General features: G+C 37.2%; 1 protein-coding gene and 1 long non-coding RNA gene across 6 annotated transcripts; one reads left to right on the top strand and one right to left on the bottom strand.

Moving 5' to 3' along the window:
- Positions 1-1,218: 1,218 nt before the first annotated feature.
- Positions 1,219-11,041, top strand: LOC111255156 (uncharacterized). Of its 5 annotated transcripts, none has more exons than XR_015318213.1 (6): positions 1,229-1,938; positions 3,106-3,354; positions 3,841-4,062; positions 4,693-5,412; positions 9,057-9,285; positions 10,160-11,041. XR_015318213.1 is itself a non-coding variant. In XM_022816820.2 (6 exons), exons 2-6 carry the CDS (start codon positions 1,906-1,908, stop codon positions 10,181-10,183), a joined length of 1,248 nt encoding a protein of 415 aa, XP_022672555.1. In that variant the 5' UTR covers positions 1,286-1,402; positions 1,883-1,905; the 3' UTR covers positions 10,184-11,041. The 5 variants fall into 5 exon arrangements, 4 of the variants coding, with proteins under 4 accessions (XP_022672557.1, XP_086832557.1, XP_022672554.1 ...); XM_022816820.2 differs by lacking the exon at positions 9,057-9,285 and having other exon boundaries at positions 1,286-1,402; positions 1,883-1,938; XM_022816822.2 differs by lacking the exon at positions 9,057-9,285 and having other exon boundaries at positions 1,219-1,938; positions 3,841-3,891.
- LOC111255157 (uncharacterized) lies at positions 5,393-21,417 on the bottom strand. The gene is made up of 3 exons (XR_002675363.2): positions 21,285-21,417; positions 20,265-20,370; positions 5,393-6,245 (listed from the first exon to the last, which is right to left on the bottom strand). It is a non-coding gene; the product is annotated as an uncharacterized LOC111255157 (long non-coding RNA).
- Positions 21,418-26,558: the final 5,141 nt, after the last annotated feature.

The following is a 26,558-nucleotide window of genomic DNA, read 5'->3' as shown; positions in this document are numbered from 1 at the left end:
CACTTAAGCCTTCCACATAAACTACAAAATGGACCTTTTAAGGGTAAAACAAATAGAGCGTTTCAACGATGTTCCTTTTGGTGTTCCTGGGACAAAGCTGCCACGACCACATGCTGCAACGTCCTATTGCAGTAATTCTTTATATCAGACGAGTAAAAAATAATTATTTTAGTGAGAAAACATTGTGCGATGTTCTTCTGGGAATATAGGGCCCAATGAGGACCAACAACAGTTGGTGATGGCTGTTGTCTCACCATTCCCTAACAGAGCGATGTTGAAGTCATCCCGGAAAGGTGTGATTTACTTCTTTATTAATCGATCAAACCTGAAACTCTACATTGCAGTAAAACTCGAGTGTCTTTTTTTTAGGATTAACTAGTTTTCACTTAAAACCCTATCTTTTATCAAAATGACACAAAAAACACTTTTTAGCATATGTTACATTATCTTGATAGGCAATATTAAGGAGATTGTATTTATTGTAGCAAAAAATGTTCATTTAGCGTATTAGGGTAGAAAATTACCACCAACGACAAGCTAGCAGCCTCATGAAGGGGCGCGAAAAGTTAGCCAAGAAACTCGATAAAACGATTCACCCTAAAACGTCAATCTACAACGAAAGACTAACTGGATTGTATTACGGAACAATGCTTTTTTCCCGTAATTAATTAATTACGGGAAATGAAAGGGAAAACCACTTTTACTATCTTTATGAGCAGGACTTTTAGGCTGTCCGCCTGTAGTTTCAATAACACTCTTATACGGATCTCTTTGTTCAGCAGTAACATAAACAACAGCTCGCGGGTCGCGACATTTGAACCTAGAAATTGATTTAGCATAATTTGATTTACAAGCGCGGAAAAAACTATTTGTAGATCGCTACCCTTCTGAGAAGACTACTCGCCACTCTTCAGATTGATGGCAATACTTCCAGAAGAAAACATTTGAACATCTCTTAAATATTTAAAAAAAACCTGGTGATAAAAATACGCGGTGTTCCAGTTCATTATGGTACGAACGAATAGTTATTTCGCACTCTCTAAAATTTCCGTTTATATTGGGTTAATTGGTTAATGTATGCCCGTCTTTATAGACCCAAAAAAGCTAAAAGCTGGTAGTGCATGCGTGTGGGCTTTAGCGAACTCTTATATTTTTTAACGATTCACATCTGTTGTGCCATTTCCAAATGGGCCGAAGCCAGTGCTAGCAGTCAGCGAGATGATGAATGTTGATGGAAAAGATGCTACGAGAAAACAAGAGATGGTGAAGGGAAAGGGCGTTAGCGTTAAGTCGGATCAGGCATCACCCAAGATCAACACCATCTTCGACGATACCCAAAAGCGCTCGCTGTCCCAAAAGCGGCACAGCCAAAGGAAGGCGGATGTGGTGACATGCGAATATGGTACGCCAATAATGGAGCGGAAGAATTAACAAAATTGAACCTAATGACTTTAGCTGCTGTGAATGTCAAACTTAACGAAGCTTGATCGCGCCTATTACTTGAAAAAGTGACCTTATTTATTAGAGTAGCGGGCTCTATGTGAATTCATTGTAAATCTTGGATATTGTGTACTTATATATCTATGGTAATGTTAAATATAGGAAACGAGTTACAGTATCTGCTGAGTGAAACAACTTAGGGTGTTGTTAACTGAGAAAATCCGATAAGTGTTTAACCATTCCGCGAAACTAAGCAATTAGTGCGTGAATAGCAGTACTGAACGGATATTGAGAAATCGGAAAATTTGAAATTGGAATGTTTGTAAAATAACATAGTGCACGACCATTATGCAGTTATAACAAGTTCCCTAGCGGCAATTTTTGTGTTACCACTCGTCGGATTACTTTTCCTGCTGACTAAATTACTGTTCCTGATAAGCAGGTTAATACATCCTAGGCCAAGCAATGCGTCGTTCCGGAGTAATCTTTTTCCTTCAGGTAGATAAGCATGTATTTTGTTTTTGCTTTTTATTTTAATAATACTTGTTTTTTTCCTTAAGCATTTTGCTACCCTTAGATGAGGACACAAGATGTGTTTCGATTATAATATTCACTTTTATACAAATATCGTGTAATCCTCATATGTTGGCACCGCTTAGATTTTACAGTCCGCCTACTAGGGAAGCTTTAAATTTTTACTAGTATCTAGGGATCTAACGTCCATCGCGAATCTCAAGTATTGAAAGTCTATACGAACGTTTTATGGTATATTCGGTTGACGGCTTGTGCGTCGGCTGGCATGTGTAGCTAAAAAAAATAACAGGTACGCCTCGCGTCGCACCAGCGTTAATAGGGGTGAGTCGGGCTGAATTAGTCCAGAAGAAACCACCATTCGATACAAGCAGTATATCGAACACAGATAAAGCAAATAACGACTGTAACAAAAACTACGTGAAAACTACGGTCAAATGCTATAGGTATTGATCTAACGCAATGAAATTACCAGACCCTTTAGGAAAGAGTTGATGGCTTCATAGGTATATTACTTTTTGCAAAGTTTGAAACCTCTGCTCAGCTCTCGGTTATCGGTGCTTTTTGCCACGCCAGCATGGTACCAGAAAAAAAGAGCGTGACGGCTAGCGATGTCTTAAAATTCAAAGAGGAGATAGGGGTAACGAATTCGGTGCAAAGTATTTTAACTTATGTACATTAAAAAATTCGAGAAGGAAGCTTAAAGAAGGTTTTTTTCCATGCCGGAAAATCATCTGGGGAATATTTGTAGCCGTCACTGGAGCCAGATGTTATCGTAGACCAACATAATAGCTAGGTTCAACAAAAAATACTTGACCAATCTTATTATTATCTGTATGTGTACCCCAGCTTTTTCTCTCATAAAAATAAATTTTCTCTCAACATTTAGTAGTTCCAAACAAAGCCAGAATCAGCAAATGAAGCCCGATGTAATGCACTGGGTTCCATTTTTTGAAAAGTAACCCAGACCTTCTGAACTTCAAGAACGTGGGACTAGAGCAGAATTTTTTTGGCCTTTCGTTTGCCTGTTAAATTTAGGTACAGATACAATGCAATCAACACATTATAGTCATTAGGTACCTATATAGATATATATGTAGTCATAGATATAGAGATACGTGTATTAATTCGTAGGTGGCCGTGCTTATGGCAGCAAGCACTTGCAATCCTATTTTTGTTCGATGGGATGAATTCGCGCTTTGCCTTCGGCGTCGGTTGAAGCGCAACTTCTCGCCTAACGTCGTTTGCGCCACACGTAAAATGGCATCAAACTTTCGTCGTACCATCCGTTGTCCTAGCTGTGAGCTCTTCTTCCACTGTCAGGCCAACTACGAGGCAGTTTTTCATTGCTCGCAGGCTTCCGAAGCACTGCAGACAGCTGAGGTAAATTGTAAGATAATTATGCCATTCTGGGTATTCTATTTTACGATGTGAGACGCTCTCTACCTAAAATATCGGTCTACGGAGAAATAAAATCAATTTTAATGAAAAAGTGAAATCTTTGCACTTCAAATAGCGTTCTCATATGAAGCTTTTTGGAAATATCTTCGGCAATATTTACACCTGTTAAACAATATATATATATTATTTAACAATTTGTATATGCTTACTTTAGTTAAGTACCCTTCGCATTTAGTTTGCTATTGTTGTTAGATAATATTTTTCGAATTAAATAATGTTATCTACCGCCTCTATTTAAGATGTAAGTCAGTTTCGTGCGTATAAATGCATTGCTGCTCTTAAACAATATGGATTTCAATTATGTGTTTAACTGTAAAAAAAAAAAGGCGTATTTTTTCAAACTAGGACGCTCACTCAAATCTTAGAAATAAGAACTGTTGTAACGTGTCTATTGTTATTTCACTGTAGGTATTCTCTGATTGCCGCGAGTTTGCACAGTTCGGAGGCCCCGCATCAGGCGTAAGTGCCCGGCAGGAGGCAAATCTCGTAGGTCGTAGAGGCGGAGACTGTGTGGAAGAGTATCTTACAAAAGCGCCGAACTTCAGTTTAATGGCGTTGTTTGGTTTAGGCATTAGTGGGCGATGCCAGTGGAATCCTTTTTTAGAAACATGTGCGAGTAATGCAGGCGAGGTATGTTAAGGTTGTGTTAAGAATCAAGGTTTAAGCTGGTTACTACTAACGGTCAAGGTTGTTCCTAGGTTAGACGTCCTATTTATATGATGTTATAGAACTGTTTGTCTGCCACATTTTTTGATGGAAGCTTAATTCAACTTACAGGTCATGTTGTGTTTTGATATGCAATTACCGTCTCGTCCCCTGTTCTATGTATTATTGAACGCGGTTGTAACCTTTCGCATGCAGTTTTTCTTAATTGAAGTTCATTTTTTCCAATACAAAAATACGTTCTACTTATACAGATATTAGATCAATATATTGTAATAAAAAGAACAACAATAATATATGTATATGTAATCTACTGGATTACTCTACTGTGCTATCTTGTACACTTGTATAAGCGTATATAGTATACCTTTAGTACATAATAGTAGCTGTTTATTATCCTGTAGATAAAATGAAAGTTTAGTGGATTAAGTTTCCTGACGTTCGGTTTTCAAGTTCACTCAGAAGAAAGAGATTGTTGTAATATATGCAGGCTGTTGCGTATATAGAGCTATGTATGGTCAGCTTTTACATTGTTTAGTCACGTTCACATTTACTATTAATTATTTAAGCACTGTCATTTCATGTTGTATTTGGTAGGTAATCGCCAGTGCTGACTACCCACCTCTACCAACTTCAACACTGCGCCCTGAAACGTTTCACCGTCCAACGTATATGCATCATAAATATTCCCAAATGGGATCCTCCGAAGCTAATAATAAACTTTTCAGCCTGACAAGTCTGATCAATTTTACACAACCTTTACTTAGTGGGCTTGGACAAAAACCCCCACAAAAAAGTCCAGGTATCATAGAAACACTGCAAGCTCTACATGCCATCAAAGACAAACTACCAGTCTTCAATACAGGTAGCAGTTCCCACTCAACTGCACCGCATGCCGAGACTAACGATATCATTCATGCAGCTTCATACCAGAACGAACCGCACACGGCCTTTCCAGTGAATGATTCTGGAAAACCCTACAACCCGTTAGTGTTCACAGTTCAACCTTTAATGCAATCCACTCCAATAACAAATTCCCTTGATGCACCTGGAGTAGCCGATAACAACTCTAACAACGTAACTAGTACATCTTTAGAGCCTAATGATCCATGGTTGAGCGGTATAGCGTTAGCTCTTGGTTCATTTTTTGGAAAACCGCCGGTTTTGCCTGGAAATGCAAAGCATTTCTCGAATCCGGAAGCACAAATCCAAGTTGCCTATCATCAACGACCTGAGCCAGTACCAATTCCGCTAAACCCTGTGTCAGCCGTGGGACACACCCCGCCCGCAACACTATCCGGCGGATCTGCGAACAAGGTAATTATTGTTGAGTCTCCGTTATGCACGTTAACATTTAATAATGTCAATTTAATTTAAAACACAAACTCTGGAGTATTTCATAAGATCCCAAGAGGACTATTTGCTAAATCTCAGTTTCTTTACCGGATAGTTTTCACGTACGCATGGGCTTAGCAACAAATAACAAATTTTTTTTATTTTAAATGTGCTTCCTTTATTAATTTAACAGCAGAAGCACACGTTTCTCCACGCTTTTTGCTTCGATCACAGATAGAATATTGGCTCTTACTTCCTGGCTACTTTTCATAGTTGTTTGCGTGAACCTTGCGCTTCACATAATCCCGAATGGGGCAAAGGGCGTTAGGTTTCCGTTCCTCTGCTCAAGCGGGTTCTTTTTTAGGTTCTTTATTGTGCTTGAAAAACAGCCGAAACCAGCTATACCTTGTATGTTTATACACAGGGTTGGTCGTTTCTTTTCACGCTTTTCAGAGCCCTCCGTATTTTTTTTGATGATGAACCAGTCCGGACGCTTTTAGATGTGATCTTCGGCGTCTGATAAGCTCACTTTTTTTTTTTTCATAAGGACTTGTGTGTCTTAGGCCTGTGATAGAGAACGCACTTAGCTTTACACTAAATTTTTATACCGTTTCGACACATGACCTATTATGTAGAACACTTTCACAGATATGATTCTCCGTAAACAGCTACACCAAAAAGTGTTAAATATAAACGAACTTCCTCTCCTCACCATTGGAGCCCTGCGTTTCCATCTTCCAATCCTTTCCGTTGTGCGTTTCCCTCGACATTTACAGTTTTATGAATCTCTCGGCCAGTTTCTTCAAAACGTTGTTCTGAATAGATCACAATATAAAACAGATGCTGTGTGATAGTATTCGCGGCAACAATAATAACAAAATATTGACCTTGAGGCTATTGTCTTCGGTATTTATCTGTATGTGATCCTTATATTAGACTTTTCATTTGCGTTCGTAGGTGAATAATCAGTAAATAGCCCATTACTGGAATTATATTACGTAAAAATTTACGAGCATCTTAAGGAAAGTTACTTTTCGGTACAACAGAGCCTTATCTAGACGCATAGAATTATTCTTTGCATATCCTTAATTAATTCCTTAATCCTTAATTAATAATAACGTCGAGGTTATTGACGTTCTTGTGTAGGGCTTTGACGGCCATAATTTATTGCTCATGCTGACCCGCCTATACCTATGACAACGTGTTTGCATGAACACGTACGATAGCTTGCTGAAAAATGTGTGATGTACCATTCGATACCGTATATAGCCATCGTTTACCTGTAGTTAAAACGGATACACCTTTTTGGTTTCAAAATGGCGATATACTCCGTTCTTACTGCAGTGAACACACTAAATAGAGACGAACACTGAGAATACGGTTCTACCTCGATTAGAAGCATGTTCTGTATTATGGCAAGCCAGTTCTTCTTGCGACTGATTTTTACGTCCATTATGAATATTTTCCGTCGGTGAAAAGGCGCCAATGACAAGCTACTGCATCTTTTACAGAACTTCAAAGTGAACGACACCGATCAAATATCCCAATTTCAGTGTCCCTAGGGAACTGCTCGTCGACTTTAATGGTACAACCCTAGTATATCTCTGCGCAATCTCCATCATGCGCAAGTCCTAAGCATACACTTATAGCACTGTATTCTTGAGCTGTTAGACGTTCGACCAGATACGCGATCGAATGAATGTTCAGGCCATGACGAAAGACTTCAACACCATTAGCGATAAATAACTCACACATCGCCATTGACATAGCGACATATTATGCACGAACACACAGTTTCTATCCGGGAAGCATTCTGGTACCTAGGATAGCATTTTAGTTTGTGTTATCTTGCATAATCCAATTAAAAAATCTCATAATACGATTCATCTGAAAAACAGGGCCCCTTTCAGTACCCACTTATCGAATTTTAGAACTGTTCGGCCAATTTGAAACGCACTAACTTCTGCCCACACAGCGACCCTGCGCGCTGCCATTCTTTGAGAAACTTAGAAACCGTTACTTTTATCACTGTCAAAGTTGCCTTTTTTTTCCTTTCATTGCGTTGTGCATCGCTTTTGACTTCTGCTTGCTATTTTTCTTGGTGACAAAATCCTTTTCCTTCTAGGCTGTATTGCCAACCGCACATTTCCGATTCATTCAGTAATTTCTTTTTGTAGCAGATCTTCTTGTATGAGTCTGGCCAATTAGGTTCGCTGATGTTCTGCAAGGTCTTTTCGTAATCGCACTACGATTTCGTGCATAGTCACAAACACACAGAAATTCGCAGGAACCTCATTGTCATCGAGTAGATGAGGGTAATTATAAGTGCTATATAGCTCGGATCATCCATATTTCTCTATGAAACGTGCGAGTAAGTGCTTTCTCTCCCGCCGCGGTTTTAAGATGTTTCTCGAGATACAGCATCATATGCGCTATCATGAAAACGCAGAAAAGACTGCTTTCGCATAAAGAAAAAAAATTGTGCGATACTACTTGGCTCATTTCCATAGCTATTTTCATTCTAAATCACCAATATGTGAAACCTATATTTGGCCTTCTTTGATTTCTTTGTTCTACTAAACAACAAGGTTTTTTGCCAAATTTTACTTCAATATATTGTTACCACCTAATGCAATCTTCTTCAAGGCTTCTTACTTAAAGACCAATTAATTAGATTCTAGGGTCTTTAGAGGGGAAAAAAAAGATATTCTGCGCTTTATGGACCATTATGCACAGTTGCAGTCTGCGGCGTACTCGTATTATACGCTACATTGTAACAAAGATCGTAGGTGTACATGTGCTTTTCTAATAATTACTTTCGTAATTCAATATATCTTATTATGTGCTGTCGTAGTCATCCCTACATTTGTATTTTATTTTGGTAAAAAAAAACTTTTATTGTTTATTTAAAACGAGAGGTAATAAAGGCTAGATGACAGGCAATAAATTCGTGTTGAACCTAAGAAGTGCTAAATGAAACCATGAGGCTAATTTACGAATTAACAGTTTTTACCTATGTATTTTCTAAACTCTAAACAGGTTCAAACCTGAGATTGGTACTATCCTAAAAAGCGATGCAAGATATATCAGAAAATAATTAATTGAGATAGAATGAGTTTTGCAAAATGCTCAATATATCAGCTAGTTGCTGGCATAGACCTGCGTTTTTTTTACAGACATACATATATACACGTGTGCCATTGGTGTTCAAGTGATACTTGTCATGATTTACATTCAAATAGGCTCCGATAAATTAAATCCAATATTTTCAGAATTCTAGGTCGGTTACGCAGAATTAAAGCGACATATTATTCAACAGTTTTTTATTCACTAAGGCGTCATTGTCCTATTTTACACTGGTGTCCTAAAAGTCAATAAAAACCTCGATCAACATTTTAAAAATGCTGACAAAAGACATATTGTATTTCAGCAATAATTCACTGTAATCGAATTTAAGCAGGCTTTAACATTTCCTGCTGATATATTGTACGATGTACATCCGGCGCACTCTGTCTTGCCACCTAACACGACTGTTGTCAGCGCTGAAAAACCAAGCGGTCGTATTTGGGTGAACTTGACTCGTTTTTGCATGTCTTCGGTCATTTTGTGTGTTTCCGTATGTAAAGTGTCGATAGAGGAAGGAACAGACGTCACTGAAGCAGGGAACGCTGATCGGTAGATTGCTTCGCCGAAACAAAGGTACCCAGTGCAAAGCTGCCGAAATGTTTCATGTTTGTCAGCATTAAGTCCCCAACGTTGTTAGGAACCTGAGGAAAAATTTTCCGCTGTCGTCACATAAAGTCGGTGTGGATAGAATCGGTCGAAGCGAGAGAATATTTTGCGAACTACAGAAGGGTAGGTTCGTTTTGTAAAACATCTTCCAGAGCAGACTAACCAAAGATTGACTTGCTGTGTCAAATATTACAATTCATCAACGATTCAAAGGGGCGACATTTGGGGACGATATGCCTTCTAAGAAATCTCAGTGGAATGCTTGAATGAAACGAGCCCGTCCTCATCGGGCAAACCGAATCAAAAATCGAACCGTTCATAACTGGGGAAAAGGCTGTCTCTCAGACGAATCTCATTTTGAAATTCTGGGAGAAAACGCTTATCATAGTTTCGCATGTATCGGCAAACATCCATTAAAAGTTGCGGCATTGTCTATAACTTCTGGCAAAGGCACTGGGATGATACATCACTCATAGGTAGAACTCATAGAAAACTGTATTAGAGGCACGTCTCAAAGGGCGGCGGTAGCTACCGCCACAAACGACGGTGTTATAGAAAACTGACGCTCGCAGCTATGTTACATCGCTCAGTTCAAACATGTTTGCCATGTGGCATAGCAGCGTAAAGAAGAACCATGACGCGTCGACAGACCAAAAAAAAAGTTTCAAAATAGTCTGGTTTAGCGATGTGTAGTTGGCCTTCAAATCTGAATTTATTTAAATCTATTTAATTGAGCACCGACTGTACATACACAGGACTAGTTATTTTTTTACTACTATGTAAGGTATACAAGAAGGTTAACGATAGCATGATTGCGCATTTTTGTCCTTTTGTTTGAATGTACGATTTCGTAATAAATAGTACGCAATTATTCCATGAAGCATACGCAGTTAAGGTTTTTCTGCAAGAGATTCCGTATAAACAAGGTATCAAAGTATGTTTTATTGCATTGTTCTATGCAAAATTATTCATTTATTGATTGTTATTCCATATTTAGGTTACCACTCCAAACAGTGAGTAACGCTTTGTCAACGCCTTTGACGGAAATGTTGAGTCCCGGCATCTTCTCCAAAGAAACACCGTATATTGTTTCCGTAAACAATAGCATCGCGAATGATAACTATAAAGAAGCCGTCACGTGTTCATCAGCAGCAGCATAGGTAATCTTTATCTAATTTATTTCCGTTTTCCTCCTGCTCTGTTTGTTGATAATAATGTCGATAAGCGTGAACGTCTTTTTTGTTCTACTAAAATCGGAGGAGTCGAAATTGAATACAATGGTTGGCTCATGAAACATGTAAAATGTTTAATATTTAGCAACGGATATTTATTACTTAGCTTGAAATATCATCCATTTAATTGCGGAGTAATAATTATCATTTGGCCCGTTGATCTTGAAAACGTAGAACCTGATAAGCTTCAGTTTCGATTTGTAACAGGGTGTTACCTAGTAAAGGTATGTATAAAACTATGCATTTACTACACTGCGAGCTCTAAAGCAGCCTTCGAGTCTCAGATAGTTTTATATGGATATAAATATTCATATCGATAGTACCTTTTTAAAAAGTAAAATTTAGTTTAAAATTACGTTCCGTTTACACTAGGAAATCAATGAAGCCCTATTCTATATCTGCTCACCCAGAATGTATGGCAGACTATACTACTGGACCAGTTGGTTATCTATAAAGTTGGAAAGACATGCATTGTAATAAGAGCAATTCGACAAGGATTGCAGTTGATTGACAACTTTCACAAAAGTATTACGACAAAAGTGATTTAACCAATGTGTGTTTTTATATATTTTGAACGCCTAGCCAGCCTAGATAACGGTTAATACCAATAATAATATTAATAATAATAATAATAAATTACAGACAAATGATTGTACTCTTTTATTACATAATTTATGAGTATTATGTGATTCGTTACATTTTAATATTGACTATATGTATTATTGTTATTAATATATTCCCTATTATCAATCTAATAAGATAATTTCTCGTTGCTGCTTTGCAGTTGAAAAACCTTTCCTGTGCTAAAAAGACTGATAATTGCTTTTTCGAGAAAGAACCCTTTCCTAATGTTTTGATTAATTTAAGGATGTCCTCGTCCCACATACCGCATTATTCAAGATTAAGAAGTAAATATGCGTAGTGCTTAACTAGATAAGCATTTTTGGATCTCGCGCTGATGAGTATTATGAGCTACTTTATCACGGTCACTTGATCGTGGTCCGCTTCAATGCTTTGCTGTGTATCAGCGAGGATGACATTCTATGCAAGGGGCTTACGTTCTTGTCAGTCTACTGGTACGTCCATCAGGACTCCGCCGGTCAGTCCGTGATAGGCTTAAAAATCCCAGCGTAACCACAAACCCTGTCCATTTAAAGTTCCTGTTTGTTAGAACGCCCTATTTGTTGTGTCATTGATAGTGCCGTATTGACCTAAGGCTAACCGAACCAGATTGAAGCTTACCTTTGTGGTCCAAACTCGCCAGTCATTTGACAGCACATACACGGCCCCTTTTCGAGCGAGAGTAGTTTCCACAAGTTCAAGAGGGATGTATCAAACCATGCTCCTAGATAGTTTGAGAATTCTATTTTCAAGCGAATAATGCTGAGGTGAGATTCACTAATTGACGAAAGGTTTTAGCGTGTTGCCTAGGAGGAAATTCGGATTCATTTTAGTAGCTTTTCGGTCTACCCTTCTGACGGGATTTCTAATTAGCAAGCAGCCCAACGCGGAAATGCCCTTTACTGTTAACTAATGTTTGTCTTATTGGGCGACTATAGGAGTACGTTAGCGGACCCCAATCTACCCTGCCAAACTGAAAAACTCACTGGCCTCGAAAATCTTTGGTCGTAGTCAAGATAAACTGCATGCTACAAAGTTCTTCACATTTTGTAGTTAAGATCCACTTTCTTGTACGGAAAAAGAACACTAGAGAAGGTACTCCCGCCCGAGTAGCTTGATACTTAGCAGAGTCTAGAAAATTCATTCCTTTTACCGGCCAAAATAAATTCCTTTTGGCCAATTTCGAATGGATCCAGTCCGCAATGATTTCCCGGTACACTCTCGGTCGGTCTTGCTTGAGGTAAGTTATCTCACGGCACAATTTTTTCAAAACGTTATGATAAGTTTTGCTTTCAAATATTTTTAATGTATTTATAAAATAATATAATAACGCGAGCAACTTTCTTCGTCGCATAGCTAGAACAAAGAATACATTTTACACTTGAAAGTGTGTATTTAAAAAATATCAGTTTTTAGGTAGGATTGACCCATAACAATAGAGTCGGGTTTCGGTTCCGATAACGATTTGGAAACAACTGCTACGAACCTCTACCATAACGCTTAACCTACCACTACCGACGAAGAAATATATTTAGTTTATATGTACGCACGGCAAAATATAAAGGGTCCACTAGTTTAGGTAATAATTTAAAAATACTATAATCGCATGAGCGGCGTTACTTCCAACTAGTTTAGAATATGCAAGTTTCTATGCAGATTTGTAATTATATATGTGATTTTTATATACAATAACATACCAAAGGTTGTGTTTCTAGCTTTGATAATAATCTGAGTACGCTTATCGTCATATTGAACCTACACCTTTTAACTGATTTAAAATATAATAATATGTCTGGATTATACCTGTCGGTTGCGATTTTGTCGGTTTAATTTTTCCGTTTCCTTCAATATGTTAAAAGGGAAAATATCACAGTGTATTTAAACGACCATTGATTATACTCCATTTGTGTGTTTGTGTGAAGTTCAGGCACTTCAAAAATTGTCCAAATATTATTTCCACAAGATGCTGCGAAATCTTTTTCCAGGTTAATCTGTTAAACTGTTTTAAATGGCAGTCTGATTTTCCTTCGAAACAGACTTTTCAGAAAACTTAGTTTGTTCTAACAAGGCCTAGTATCAGCTTTTCAATGCGCCCTATTTGTATTAAGATATGTTGAAAAAATATAAGATTATGGCTCGATCTTTGCCCATTGCACTTTCGAGCGCGCTTGTTCCATTGATATAGAGTGCTTAAAACGCACAGACCGAAGGCCTTAAAACTGATGTTTTCGTATCCACAAAAAATTATTGTCGTCTGGAAAGAAGCAACCCAATATAAACTTGTATTTACGCGTTTATATTCAGCTTGCTATACCCGTCTGAGTGCTTAAAAATCGTTAAAAAGAGTTTAGCTCAAAGTGCTCGTTCGTCGTAGAGTGTACTAGAGTAAAATGATTTGTAATCTGCTGTTAAAAAGAAGTAATAGTATATTAACGCAGTTAAAAATACTAATTTCTAAAGTTCTCATGTTTTGCACGGATATCAATGCTAGTCAGGTTCACTTTTATAATCTTATGAACTTAATAGTCTGCCTTTTTTTATTTTGAATGTAAGATTTATACTTTGCTTTTACAACACCTCATATCGCAAGTTATGTCTGTTAAACAGTCCGATCCAATTCTCTGAATGTACCCATAGAGTTTATTGTAAACAGAAGTAATTCAAATGCCGCGAGAAAGAATGCTGCTCAAAAGCGCCCACTGTTGCGGGAAAGGGCAATCTCCACTTTCCACTATTACACCCTTTCTTTGTTTACCCTGCCCAGATATAACGGCAATCGTCCGTTCAGCAGTGGTTTATGAAAGGACTGGCGCAAACAGCTGGTACTGAAACCAAAAAACAGCTGTTTTTGAGCATGTGAGACACAAACTGTGCCACAGATCACTAGGTTTATTAAAAAATCAGTGAGTGTGCAACTAAAACAAATAATATCGCTTGAATTACAAACGGTAACGAGAAGAAGTTGAATCATTGCCATTTTGCATCGGTACTATATCGGCTTATGACTGGTTAGCAACGTTAATCTTATTTGGCTGATCCAACTGCTCGCAAAGGTGAAAATAAATTTATCAGATATTTCGAATAATGCTATATAATTGACAGATGTTTTCCTAATTAAAAAAATCAATGTATTTTGATCAATATACAAAAAAAAAAAAATTTTACGACGTTTCCCTCCCATCTAATGTTTGTGCTTCGTTAATGCTGATTTCTGACTATTCTACATGTGTTATGTGACATTGTTCTAATTGAGTCTAGTGGTTAAAGCAAAAAGCTTGTAGCTGACAAAACGTTGACTTACATTATACATAAATATAGTAACTAAATCAATTCAGCATGCGGTTGAATATTCCAACGCATTTAGATTGATGTAAATAAGGCAATTTGTAAAAAAATGTTAATCTCGATGTTTCGGTATTAGATAAATTTATGTAGCGCTTAGACACGCACCACCCTGTTATAGTTGCCTCTACAAATGCGTATTATTTAACCTGTTGTTAGAGCATCACGGATCCTCTCCGTCCAGTAATAATTTTTCCTTAGTCTGTGTTTTTTGTGCAGCCATGTGACGGGGTTTATATCCCATATATACGTAATCATTTTGTTATTTCTCACAACCTCGTGGGTAACAAGTAGTAACTGCAATTAAATACCCAGTGTTCTTTTGTTAATTTGAGACAGTTTCACAAAAACCCGTTTATGCTATCGACGTTTTTGGACGATGAGTTTATCACTTACTGATAACATGGGCAACCAGTTCAGTTAACTGCTTCTAAAGTTCTGAGTTGATTCAAATAATAAATAAACGTGTGTCTGAGCGCGCCACGCTCCCCAAATTCTAAGTATGCCAATTCTAATATATTAAGTATTATTAATATTTCCATAAAAACACTAAGCGTCATATTTTTGTTTACAGTTAATTAAAAATGTTTTTACCTTTTTAGTCAATTCGATAAAGTACAAGCACAGTGTACAAAATCAGCGATATCGTAATCTTTAAATATCTTTGAATTATACATTATGAAGATCCCCGTTGAGTTATAGCGTCTTCGTGTATACTTGGAACTTGTGGAACATCTTCTTTGAAGGAGTTGTATGTGACCTGCGACTGTGGTGCTAATTTGCTACCTTACAGAATGAGGATTGAGCATACAAATATTGGTTCCAAGCGAGCTGCACTGCCAACACTAATGCTGGCGGTATTAGTAAAATCTAAAGTTGAAAATTGGACTGTTATATTTTTGTATTTGAAGAGTGTTTATTCATACTGTTTCTTTATTTGAAAAAAAAACATGTAGTATAATTGTTTGTTTTTATCACTAGTTTTGTACTTACGATTTTTTTATTTTGCCTATTGCGAGTAAAGGCCATGGAGGAGCTTATGTCTTTTTATTTCTAGTGAAAAACCAGTAGACATGGAGCTATTATATATGTTCTCTCTATATGATCCATTTCTTTTGTGTGAAGAAGCACTTTTGAAGCCTCGTTACATTTCAACCTCAAAAACTGTTCTCACACTCTGCTTACGATGTGTGTAAATTGACGTCCACTCACTCTAAAGGTTACTAAAAAGTCTTATGCATGCTGCGTCGCCATTAAAAAGGGAAATGAGGTAATAAGTGCAATCTAGAAAAAAGAAGGTCCAATCTTAGGATTCTTAAATATAGTGTTATTGGCGTTATTGTTATCGACTAAATAAGTGCTTTCGGTAGAAGATTCCATAGTCTTCTGACCCTTTTGGCATTTTCTGTTAATCAGTCTACCACGATTATTACGTTAATACTATACAAAGCCGTCTATACATAGTGTTATTTCTCTGAGATAACCGTTGTTGTAGCCCCTTATTGTATTTAGTGCTATAAAGTTTTGGAAGAATGTGGTGGCAAAGAAAGCAAATCTGTACTGCATAGAGCAAATTGCTGTTCTGTCTATCGTCGTGTTACAAGCTTTAACCATACATATATACCCAGAACAGAACCATAAATATATAGCAAAGCAGAAATGAACATTATCTATGGCAACACAGTAGCGCACAGACGAAAATCGTTCATTTGCCTCAGTATACCAAGTGTAATGTTATTTTGGCTAAATATCGGTTACCCAAATTGACGCGCAGTAAAGATCACTTGTATGTTTTTAGCCAATACACCCAAAAAAAAAAGTCACTCTTTTTTCTTGCAATGCCTTGAAACAATATGTTTCCTTGCAATACGAGGTTCTAATCAGCACTAGCATGAGGTTCTCCACTGTTTTTTTTCAAAATAATGTAACTTTGTAAACTTAAATAATACTCTATTATTTAATTGCACTTGATTATTGTAGATATTCTGTAGCTGCCTGTCGTTCGTTTGTAATAGTCAAATGAATTCTCTTGCGTCAAATGTGCTACTATTTATTGCCGAATAATCAGGCGAAGAAGCCCATGAAAAGGGTAGGCGGTAGTTGAGGTTAGGCATATACAAATTTCTTATACTTGAAAACTAGAAGTTAAACTATTATTATTATAACTCTAATAGAACACCCAGCATAAGATTTTATATACGTTCTTTCGCTTCTATTTTACGATTTTTTATTACGTTACATCATTTTGTGGTACATGACCGCTGTTAAGTCTGCGGACATTCAAGAAGATTGTTGACAGTAACTCGTGCGTCTCGTTCTTAGGCATTATGTTAGACGGCTAGCGCTTGATAAAAATGAAGTGACTACGCGAGATACCTACATGACAAACGAACAATCAATCCAGCATCCATTTTGCAAATATATAATGTATGCAGAGAGAACGGTAAATAATACTGATTAACACAGTCGAGCCAAATGGCCCTCCGTTTGGCAATACTGACATTTTATGGGAAAAATAAGCCATTAGAAAATCGACAATGGTTCGTTATAATCATGTAAATTAGATCGATTGTGTAATAACACTAAAGAATACAAGATATTCATGAATATATGTATATAGAGAGGGAGAGTGACTAAATTTTAAGGCGACTATTATATCTATAAGAAGCTGATTTAAGATAACACATAATAACTGATGTAATCTCGGCTTGATAAGCTGGTAGAGCACAATACTCCTTCCTGCAAACCTGTAGTGGATGTAGGCTGACAGAAGCGAAACAATAGCGTTAATAAACAACAAAAGAAAAAATATGACTATGAGTGTTGAAATATTTTAAATAATCCTTTTAAATTCCTGACTCAGTGTAACATTAGAGAGCCTTATCGTCATAACGTGTATAACGGCAATAAAAATATCGTGTGACACTATATGCCTGCCTTAAAGTTTTTTATATATACGTTGAATGGCCACAACTGTAAAGCTTTCCGTTACAAATAAACTTGCTAAACTGTCCAGTTTTGCGTGCAGCTGATCGCAGAAAATAAAAGCAGTATGTCAGTAGATCTAAGACACAACCAGCAATATCAATGCTTTAAAACATATAATAATGAAAAGAATTGATCATCAATAAATTACAAAAAATATATCCTAATGTGAACAACGAAGATTCGATTTGTTCTCCATAGTTAACTTTGAACAGAAAAACTGCCAGTAGGACCGATATCGCGGTTAATTCTCACTAGCAATCTCACACGTGAGCTGTGTGGGGCCTGCCTTAGAAGTTGTGATTAATTATTAAAAGCAAATGCCCGATCTACTTTGTTAAATTTAGTAACATAATGATACTGAAGACCTTTTAAGGACTAACGCAGGCCTATGGCGTTTGAGAAAATTGCAAAACCTCAATAGAATTACTTTTCTCCTTTAGTATTTTGCATCAGACACCTATTGGCGACTTGAGTTCACGAAAAGCTGTGCGATCGTATTGAGCTACCTATATTTGCGGAGATGTTCAGAAAGCGTCCGGAGCTACAAAACAGAGTTGCGTTTGGAGCAATGAAGCTTTACGCGGCTGCATGTCTCCCTAGTAAGCTACGAATCATCCCCTTAACAGTACCATCATAGAACTAGCGATAGCACGACAAAGCCTTCCTTAATTAACATAGAGTATAATAGATCCAACTGTGGAGCAGTCCATCTACTCTAAGTATCGATCTCCTAATACTAAAGGTAATTCGCATTTATGGGAGGGTCGATATTAGGAATAGATTTACGTATATATCAATGCATACTCCTCTATGAAATACTCATTACATTACAGTGAAATAGCATTATCATGTAATAGGACCATGTTCAGAAAAACTATCAACAAAATTAATGGAATATATTGATATGATGTTTATGATTTGTGCCAACAGCACAGTTCAGAAAAGAGATACATTTGGATTTGGTAAACTTAATTATTCCATTGTCCTTTATTTGGGCCGGCAAATGTGTGCAACTACAGTAAACGATCAACTTCTAGTCAATGTGATAATCTTGATTGAAATATAAGCAATATTTGCTACGGAACTTTGACTGTAGATTGAATTATGTTTTTAAATATTTGCTATTAAAAATGCTTTACTTTCCAAGCAAGGAGTTGGCATACGCTGTTTTACCATAAAAAGCAATGATGATGATGATGATGAAAAAGCATGTAGACTCACTGCGGCGAGTAACTTGTAAATAATCGATGTTTTTCATTTGCTACCTAGTTTTTCTATTCCTTACAATATGGGGTCACACCACGTTACGAAGATTTTCCGACAACATAGCAAAACCAAAAAATTCCGCAAGTACTTCCCGACATCTATTTCTCAATATATATTCCATACCGCCATTTTAAATACGAACCTTAGAACAGATATCTTTTTCGGTTTTTTTTTTATACGGCCACTTTGACCACGTTGATAAACATATCCTCCAACATTGAGTTATGAATTCGAATATTGGAACAGTTGGAGCTATATATTTGCAATTGCTAATTTCTGTACTCACTTGTGTTTGAACTATGTAGACCTGCCGATAAAAAGTTCTGTTTTTAATGTGACTTTATTGATGTGGAACAAAGGTACATATTATAGTCTTTTAACTAGAAAGATTGCTATCATACAAAACGGTATTTCATTATAACAAAACGGATTTTCCATAGTACGATCTAATTCTATACTTCATATGTTCGCATATTTTTATTATACTGCATAATCACATATATGTTCCAAAGGTATGAGATATGCATCAATTTAATATGCTTGCCGTGCTTGACTTCTCGAAGTTCACTCGTGCTCTTGGCTTGATCGTAAATTCCGTCCTGCTGGTACAACGTTTCGTCAAACAACGATTTATTGCGTAAAATCTAGAATAAATTTAAGCTAACTGTTTTCATCATATCAAAAACCAGCCACAGTTTTACAGCGTGACGGGCAAGGTGACAATTTACTTTCTACTCCAGTTCTACAAAAAAAAAATTTCGACATAAATTTCGTATTGCCAGTGCAAGCCTGATCTGACATCATACGTCGTTTTAAAAAAATGTGGCTCATGCCCGGGTTGCGAAAGGAGAAAGCCTGCCGATTACGATGGAAAAAGCTAGACTGACGGGAAATATTGACATATTTATTTTTAGAAATGCATAGCTCAGAGCTATAGGTCTCTTATTCCCCTTCAAAAAAGCACAAATACATGAAATCTTGAGAAAATTATCAAAATAAGTACAATCATAGTCCGGTATGACATGCCAAAACCCACCCACATATTTGCAAAGGCTTGAATGAAAGAACGGGGTTTTTATTTGCTCGACTAGGTATCTTATTACGACGAGCTAACTCTCAGCAATAATTTCCGATCCTTATATTTCAAACGTGCATTTCTGCAAGAGTACTCCGATGAAAATATGAATTGATACCCAAGAAAAACGCATATTTGAGGTACCACGATTCGTTTTGTGACTCTCGTAATGTACTACAATAGTTGGCTGGGTAAGTACCATTAAATTCAAGGGAATTATACAAAATATTGAGAAGTGCGCATTAAAAAGTGAAAAGATACGCATTTGCGTTATATTTCGATGGCGATATCTTTCAAATTACTTTGCAGTATAGCGTGTTTGTACGCCCGTGCTGAACTTATCGAACACAGAATTTTTGTTTACTTTCGTGTCTGATAAATTTAGATTCGATAATTAACGTATATCCATCAAAGTGCATCACATGAGGACAAGATTTTAGTTAGAACGCTCGACACAGAAACGAAAAAATTATATAACTCAAAGTTCCATGTTGCTTAATTAGATTATTCGTTTGAAGATTCCATTAATGGCGGATATAGATAAAAATAATTAACTAATCATTTGTTAAGCAACCTACATTTATAGATGATGGTGTAGATGGCGGATCTTTCCGTGAACGAGGCTCGATTGAGCGTTGAGTCATTTCTTGATAAGTCGGTAAACATCTGGTAATCGGATGAATGCTACGAGGCAATCGTGTAAAGAAATGAGTAATTTTTAGAAAATTAAGTAACATCCTTCAATTTATGCATCCTTAACGCTGCAATAATTTTACTAAACATGCTTCTTCGAATAAGATGTACCTGTTTCCATGAACTGCAAAATAGACACGGTACGATTGAACCTTATAATTTGTCTCATGTTTTCTGGCCATCTTTGAATTCGGTTCTACGTACACTGAAGTATAATATCCTGGGTGTTTGTATACCTCTATATTATAATTTGACAGTTTACATTCTCTCTTGCCTTTGATGCATACTGAACTCTGCGCAGGTATTACTCATAGACTAAAATTAATTTTAACTTTTTTAGAACTAAGCTTCTTTAATATTGGTATAATTAATTTCGAAGTTTTCCAGAGCGATATGCTTGCGGTCAGTTGTTTTATTATTATTATTACGTATATTGCTTAACTGTTCAACCAACATATACTGAGTAGACTGTACTATTCTAATAATAAAGCATTCAAAACATCGTTTAAGGAAAACACCGTATGATATATCGTGGTCTGGTGGTTGCGAAGTTGCCAATTTTTTTGCGTTCAAAGCCATTCATTTGAAGAGGTTTTGACATCACCTAATGGCTAGGCCAAACGACAAAATTTTTTTTGATTTCACCACCGCTGTACTAAACAATAATCCCTCTCCATTGATACATATCGTGCATTGGTTAACCATCGCCGTGATAGTTAGTGGGTTTCGGAATACAGGTTTATCAGTCTCATGAGCATGTTTTTAGTTGGTTTTTGAATTTTTACGATACTTATTGTTACACGATTCCTATTTTCCAGCATTTGGTAACATTAACGATACGATGTTAGTATTATCATCAAAAAATGTGTATTTTCTACATATTGCCGTCTCTTTCCAGTGCTCACCTTTGTATCTATTCATAGTGTCATCGAGTAATCCAAGAAACTCCACTGTAGGTACTATTCCTCCTAAACATTTCTCATAGAATTTCTATAGAATAAATGGAAAATTTGACTTTTAGTGATTAAGGATTAGAGCTAAATTCCGTCAGTCAAAATAAACACTTACATTATAGAAAGCACAACAGCGGCATTGTTTTCAGCATTTACCTTAACTTATGGTAGCATTATTCATTAATTGTGCATCGTGTTTTTCTGCATAAAGACCTACCAGTTGAGGTCTCTGATCTGCTATAGGAAAACTCATATAACGTAACAACCCGGTAGAAGTCGCAGGCATAAATCATTTGAGATATCGTCATACGTAAAGGGCTTTTTCACACTCCTAATGAAAAAATAACCTAATCAAGTTTTTTTTTTGTCTTAAAAGTATTTTCAAAAATGTCTACGAGACCAAAAAATGTGTATAGAGATTAAATCGCCCTTGTTCCACCAAACCGACCAAAAAGCAAAGGAAAGAAGAAACAAAGCCTACAATTGTTGCTGTATGCAAATGCCCTGATTGAAAGACAAAAGTTTCACATTCTAATGGTTTATCTTTCCCTAGGCGCTTAAAATATATAAAAGATTTTGCATGGTGTAATTCTCTTCAGCGTAAACGATTTTTACGTTAGGTGCCTTTGCGGACAAGTGGCTGATACGCACACAGTCGTAAGCGTTAACGATTCATCTGCATCCCTGTTTGATGCCTTCTAAGGAAATAAAATTATTAATCAAAATAGAATTAAGTGTGCAGCGGTAGCAGAAGCCAAAAATCATTGTAGCCCAAAGAAACACACCGTAGTAAACACTATCGTTGAGAAAAACGAAGACGGGTCGACTACAACGAAAAGTAGATGCAACAAAATCCGAAGTGATGGTGCAAAACATATCGCTGCGCCTAAAGGTGATACACAAGGCGCACACATTCTATTCTAGAAAGCATCAAGCCATGCAACTTGATATAACGGAAACGAGAAAGGAACCAAGATTCGTATGAGAGGTCAACATACTTTTGCATAGGAAGAGTTAAAAATTAAATCTTTGGAAACAGTCACCATAAAGATGCCGAAACTAAGTAGAATAGGCACACAGAGAGATACAAAGAGTTTGGAAAAACAACTATTAGCTAACGGTAAACTAAGAGTGGAATGGGCTTTATATGTCTGAAACGAGTGGGTTACGTTTCCATACTGTTTCAGATGCCGAATGATGGGACGCTTATAGGAAGAATGCAAAGGAAAGAAGGTAGGACTACACGGTGTCATCGGTGTAGAGCAGTAGGCCACCCGGTTAATAAGTGCACCAAAAAGCTAAAGGCTAGAACTGTGTAGAGGCTGAAGAAGACGAGACCGGACCTACGATTAACTCTTTCGAATTCCCGTACTATAAGCAGTGCGTTAAAAAGTTAGGAAATTGAAAGGGCCAAGAAGAAGAAAAAAGGTTACGTAGTGATAAAGTTAAAACACGGCGAAAGCGCCAGGAACAAACCCTCAGCGAATAACAAAAGCAAGGACCCACGTTTTCCGGCTATTTCAGCTGCATGTAGGCTGCGTGGCCATAGAAGAACGATGAACGGTTTAGGTGGCACAAAAAAAGTTCGAGCACAAAAAGATCAGTGAAACAAAGAAGCAACAAAATATTAGGTTCAATAATAGCCAGGGCACGCGGATGTAAGATTTCTGTTACTTTGTTTCCGATTGACTTGCGTTGCATGCCTTAAACACTGGCACGTCCATGACGCACTAGAAGTTAAAGTAAGTAAAGACAGAACAGAAATGTTGATAAGAACAGGTCAAAAAGTGGCTCACTCTCAAAGCAGGCCAAGGTGACTTTACCAATGAGGATTTCTACGTGGTGTTATGAGTTAAATCGCTAAACACAAACTTAAGTTGTAAGATTTATGAGCCGCTTAGGTGATGAAATAAAGAAAAACTGACAAGAAAATCAAAAGCATTTTTACAAAAGAGGATTTTAATGGCGCAGCGTAAGAATCGGGAAATAAAAATAACATATGCTACACGACAAGTATGATTAAATAAAAAAAAAAACAAGAGAAACAAATTGGGAGCCCAAGAACTTACAGAGTAATTAACGCAACACGACATTTTCTTTTTCAATAATAGGCACTCACGTTAAACGCTCAAATGAAGAGGGCAGCTTGGTTTTAAAAATTTCACATTTAAGAGCAGTAAGGCCACCGACAGGATAAGATACTGATAGGTGTTGAAAAAATATTCTTACACCAACCATGCTCACATAATTTATGGGTATGGGTAAGAGTTACGAAATATACGAAATGCATGCAGTCGCCGACTAGTGCATGACCGAATTGAATTTAGAAAAGCTTAGAACCCAAATCTGAAGAGAGAGCTATTCAACGCTGAAAAACAGATCACGTCGCAGTATGGAAGCAAAAATTCTGCCTAGATAGTGCGAAACAATCTTATCCAGGCAACAAATATCTCCTAATAGACGCCACCCCGTATGTTGGTGGACGGGAGGCATTGTGGAGTTTAGAATGGCCTCTAACATAGCACGGCGACAATAAACCAGAGCAAAACAAACGAGCAGGTCTTGCTGACATATAATTTCTGGGCCAAGATAAAGGGCCTCAAATCAGCTATTAGAGAAGTGTCGAAAGGGAATAAGAGAAATTGTGGGGCGGAATAACGAACGACGTCGAGAAAAACCTTATAAGATCATCATGGGCAAAACGACAAAGTCCAACAGAAGAAGCGGCTCTTTAGTCACAAAGATTTTGTCTTACTTGCCCCACTACAAGAGAACGATCTTTTTTATCTCCTTAGAAAAGGTTATGGTGGTAATCGAGAGGTTGCCACAGGTCTTCGTCGCTGTGTGAGGTCGCAACCTTAACCGACGCCGTGGGAATTCTCCATGGAAAGAAACCTGAAGTTTTCACGTTGATGATGGATAAAATCATGACCCTGTAGGGTGGAACAAGGCAATCCTGGATCTCACAAGACAACCAGGACTACCTCCTACCGAACCTAGACCGTGTCAACTAATCTGTCCTTAGACATTATCGACAAAGCTTTAGCGATGATCATCAATAAGGAGCAGTATAAGACACTGAACGTGGATTCTGGAAAAATGGGTTCACGGAAATAGTAATCATCAGGGTATTGAAAGAATGTGAGAAACAGCGCAGCTAAAACCAGTGGTCAAGGGAGCTATGGGTAGTGATTTTTCTGGATGCGCTTAATGCTTTCAACTCATTGAACTGGCAAAACTTTTTCAACGTTGTAAGGGCAAAAAGGTTTCCTAATATCTTTAAAGGCTAAAATACCTGGTACCGTAGGTATAAAACCATATTTTACGGTAAGTACAGCAGCCGGCGTGTTGTCTACATTAGCGCCCTTGCCGTGCAATATAGCTTACATTGAATGCCCACATCGAGAATGTGACATCCAAAGCGGCAAAAGTCATTCATGGTTTGGCAAAAATAATGGCGAATGTTCGGGGGCAACAGAGAGGAGATGGAGGTTGTTGGCTGCCGCGGCGGAATTCGTAATTTTGTCTGCAGCGCTAGCTTAGAATCCGGTTGTGGTCAAATGAAAGCGTACAGGATAGAACTCCTGAAAGTGCAATGATCACTTAGGATAAAGGTGGTGCAAACGTATAAGACTATATAGCAGCGATCACAGGCTTCACACGAATGATCCACAGGCAAAGAATGGTTGACGAGAGAACGTGGCTTCGGACAAACGCCATTCTTAAGAAGGAAGAGGTCTGTGAATAAACCAGTAGGTATGGCGGGTGGAATGGAACACTCACACAGCGTAGGGTTCAACTCGTAATTTCAGACCTTCATAAAAAGTTTAGCAGTGACTATGGCGACATAGCTTAAGTTTCGACACAGGTTCTAGCAGGCCATATATGCTTTCGATAATATTTACACAATACGAAAAAATGACTTAGGTGACATGCGGCACACGTTAGATAAACAATATAACTCGCATGATTTTCTCATACACACAGTATGAGATGCACATAGAAGCTTCCCGATACCTAGACTCGAGGTGAATAAACAGAGCTTATGAAAGAGGGTCTACTTTATGAAGGTAGTCCTAAAGAGAAAAAATGAAATTAAAAAGGAACGGAGAAAGAGTTGTTACAAAAAGGCAGATTGCGGGTATGGGCGAAAATATCTACAGCACACCAGAGAAAAGGTCATCTTCATCCAATTGAAGTGTATGCGTAAATGGTACCACCAGTGGCAATGGAAAAGAGAAAGAGACAACTTTTTTTTTAGAGGAGAATACTGTATGGCCAGGAGTTAGTGCGTATGACATCATTTAACAGTTACTCCTTTATGAACCTGAAACACTTTGTTGCAAATGAAGTTGTTGAATTTACAGCAAAATGGCAACGGTGTATAAACACGATATAAAGAACAATAGACGTTGTTTCAGTAATTCTATAGCTGAAGATGCATCTGCTACTGTAGTACATACATAGTATTGACTTGCGAAGCGAAAACAATTGGGATAACAAGCAAATAACTACGAGTGAAAAAAACGTTCACTGATATTATCAACCAAATAGAACTGGCAAATTTATGTTTGATTTTCGTCTTAGAAAATTATTTGTTTTAGGCTTAATCGACTTTCTATTTATCAAATGAATCCCTTGACTGCGATGCACCTTCATTGGGAAAGCAGGTGAGTGGGTTTGCTTTTATTTTCCATATGCTTTTAATCCTAATGGTGTAACTAAAAAATCACTACAATCACCAAATTAGCATTTTTGCTCATTTTCAGGCTGGGTATCTCATTCAAATATTTGAGAACAAGGCGTGTAAGACAGACACCATAAAGGCAGGTTAGTAAACGCTTTCATGCATATATATATATATATATATGTAAATCAAAGATATTGTAGGTCACGGGAAATTTGGAGCAAGGGAGAGGCCATGGAACATGCGGTAAAATGGAATGTCTTTTTAAACTACGACTAACCAATACTAGCAGGGGACATTAGAAAGCACCCTTTTTTTTTAGCCTATATAGTACTGTTAAATGAAGAGTTTCATTTGCAGCATTTATTTGCGTATATTTGAAAGGGTTGACATATAATAGTTTGTTTAACATGACTATGACATATTATATAATTATTATAATATGATAATTTTTATAGTTTGCTCTGGTAGAGAATAAGGTATGCAGTCGGTTAGCTTAGTGGAGAATCATATTAATGAAACTTTACATTGTAATACAC

Source organism: Varroa destructor, unplaced genomic scaffold (assembly GCF_002443255.2).
Source record: "Varroa destructor unplaced genomic scaffold, Vdes_3.0 BEIS01000834.1, whole genome shotgun sequence".
NCBI lineage: Eukaryota > Metazoa > Arthropoda > Arachnida > Mesostigmata > Varroidae > Varroa > Varroa destructor.
This window is presented reverse-complemented; position numbering and strand designations above follow the sequence as displayed.

Bases quoted from the DNA above. Each gene is read 5' to 3' on its own strand.
- LOC111255156 (XM_022816819.2), top strand. From the start codon at position 1,906: ATGCGTCGTTCCGGAGTAATCTTTTTCCTTCAG. The intron at 4,063-4,692 runs GTATGTTAAGGT...TGTATTTGGTAG, and splicing joins GTGCGAGTAATGCAGGCGAG to GTAATCGCCAGTGCTGACTA. The intron at 5,413-10,159 runs GTAATTATTGTT...TTCCATATTTAG, and splicing joins CCGGCGGATCTGCGAACAAG to GTTACCACTCCAAACAGTGA.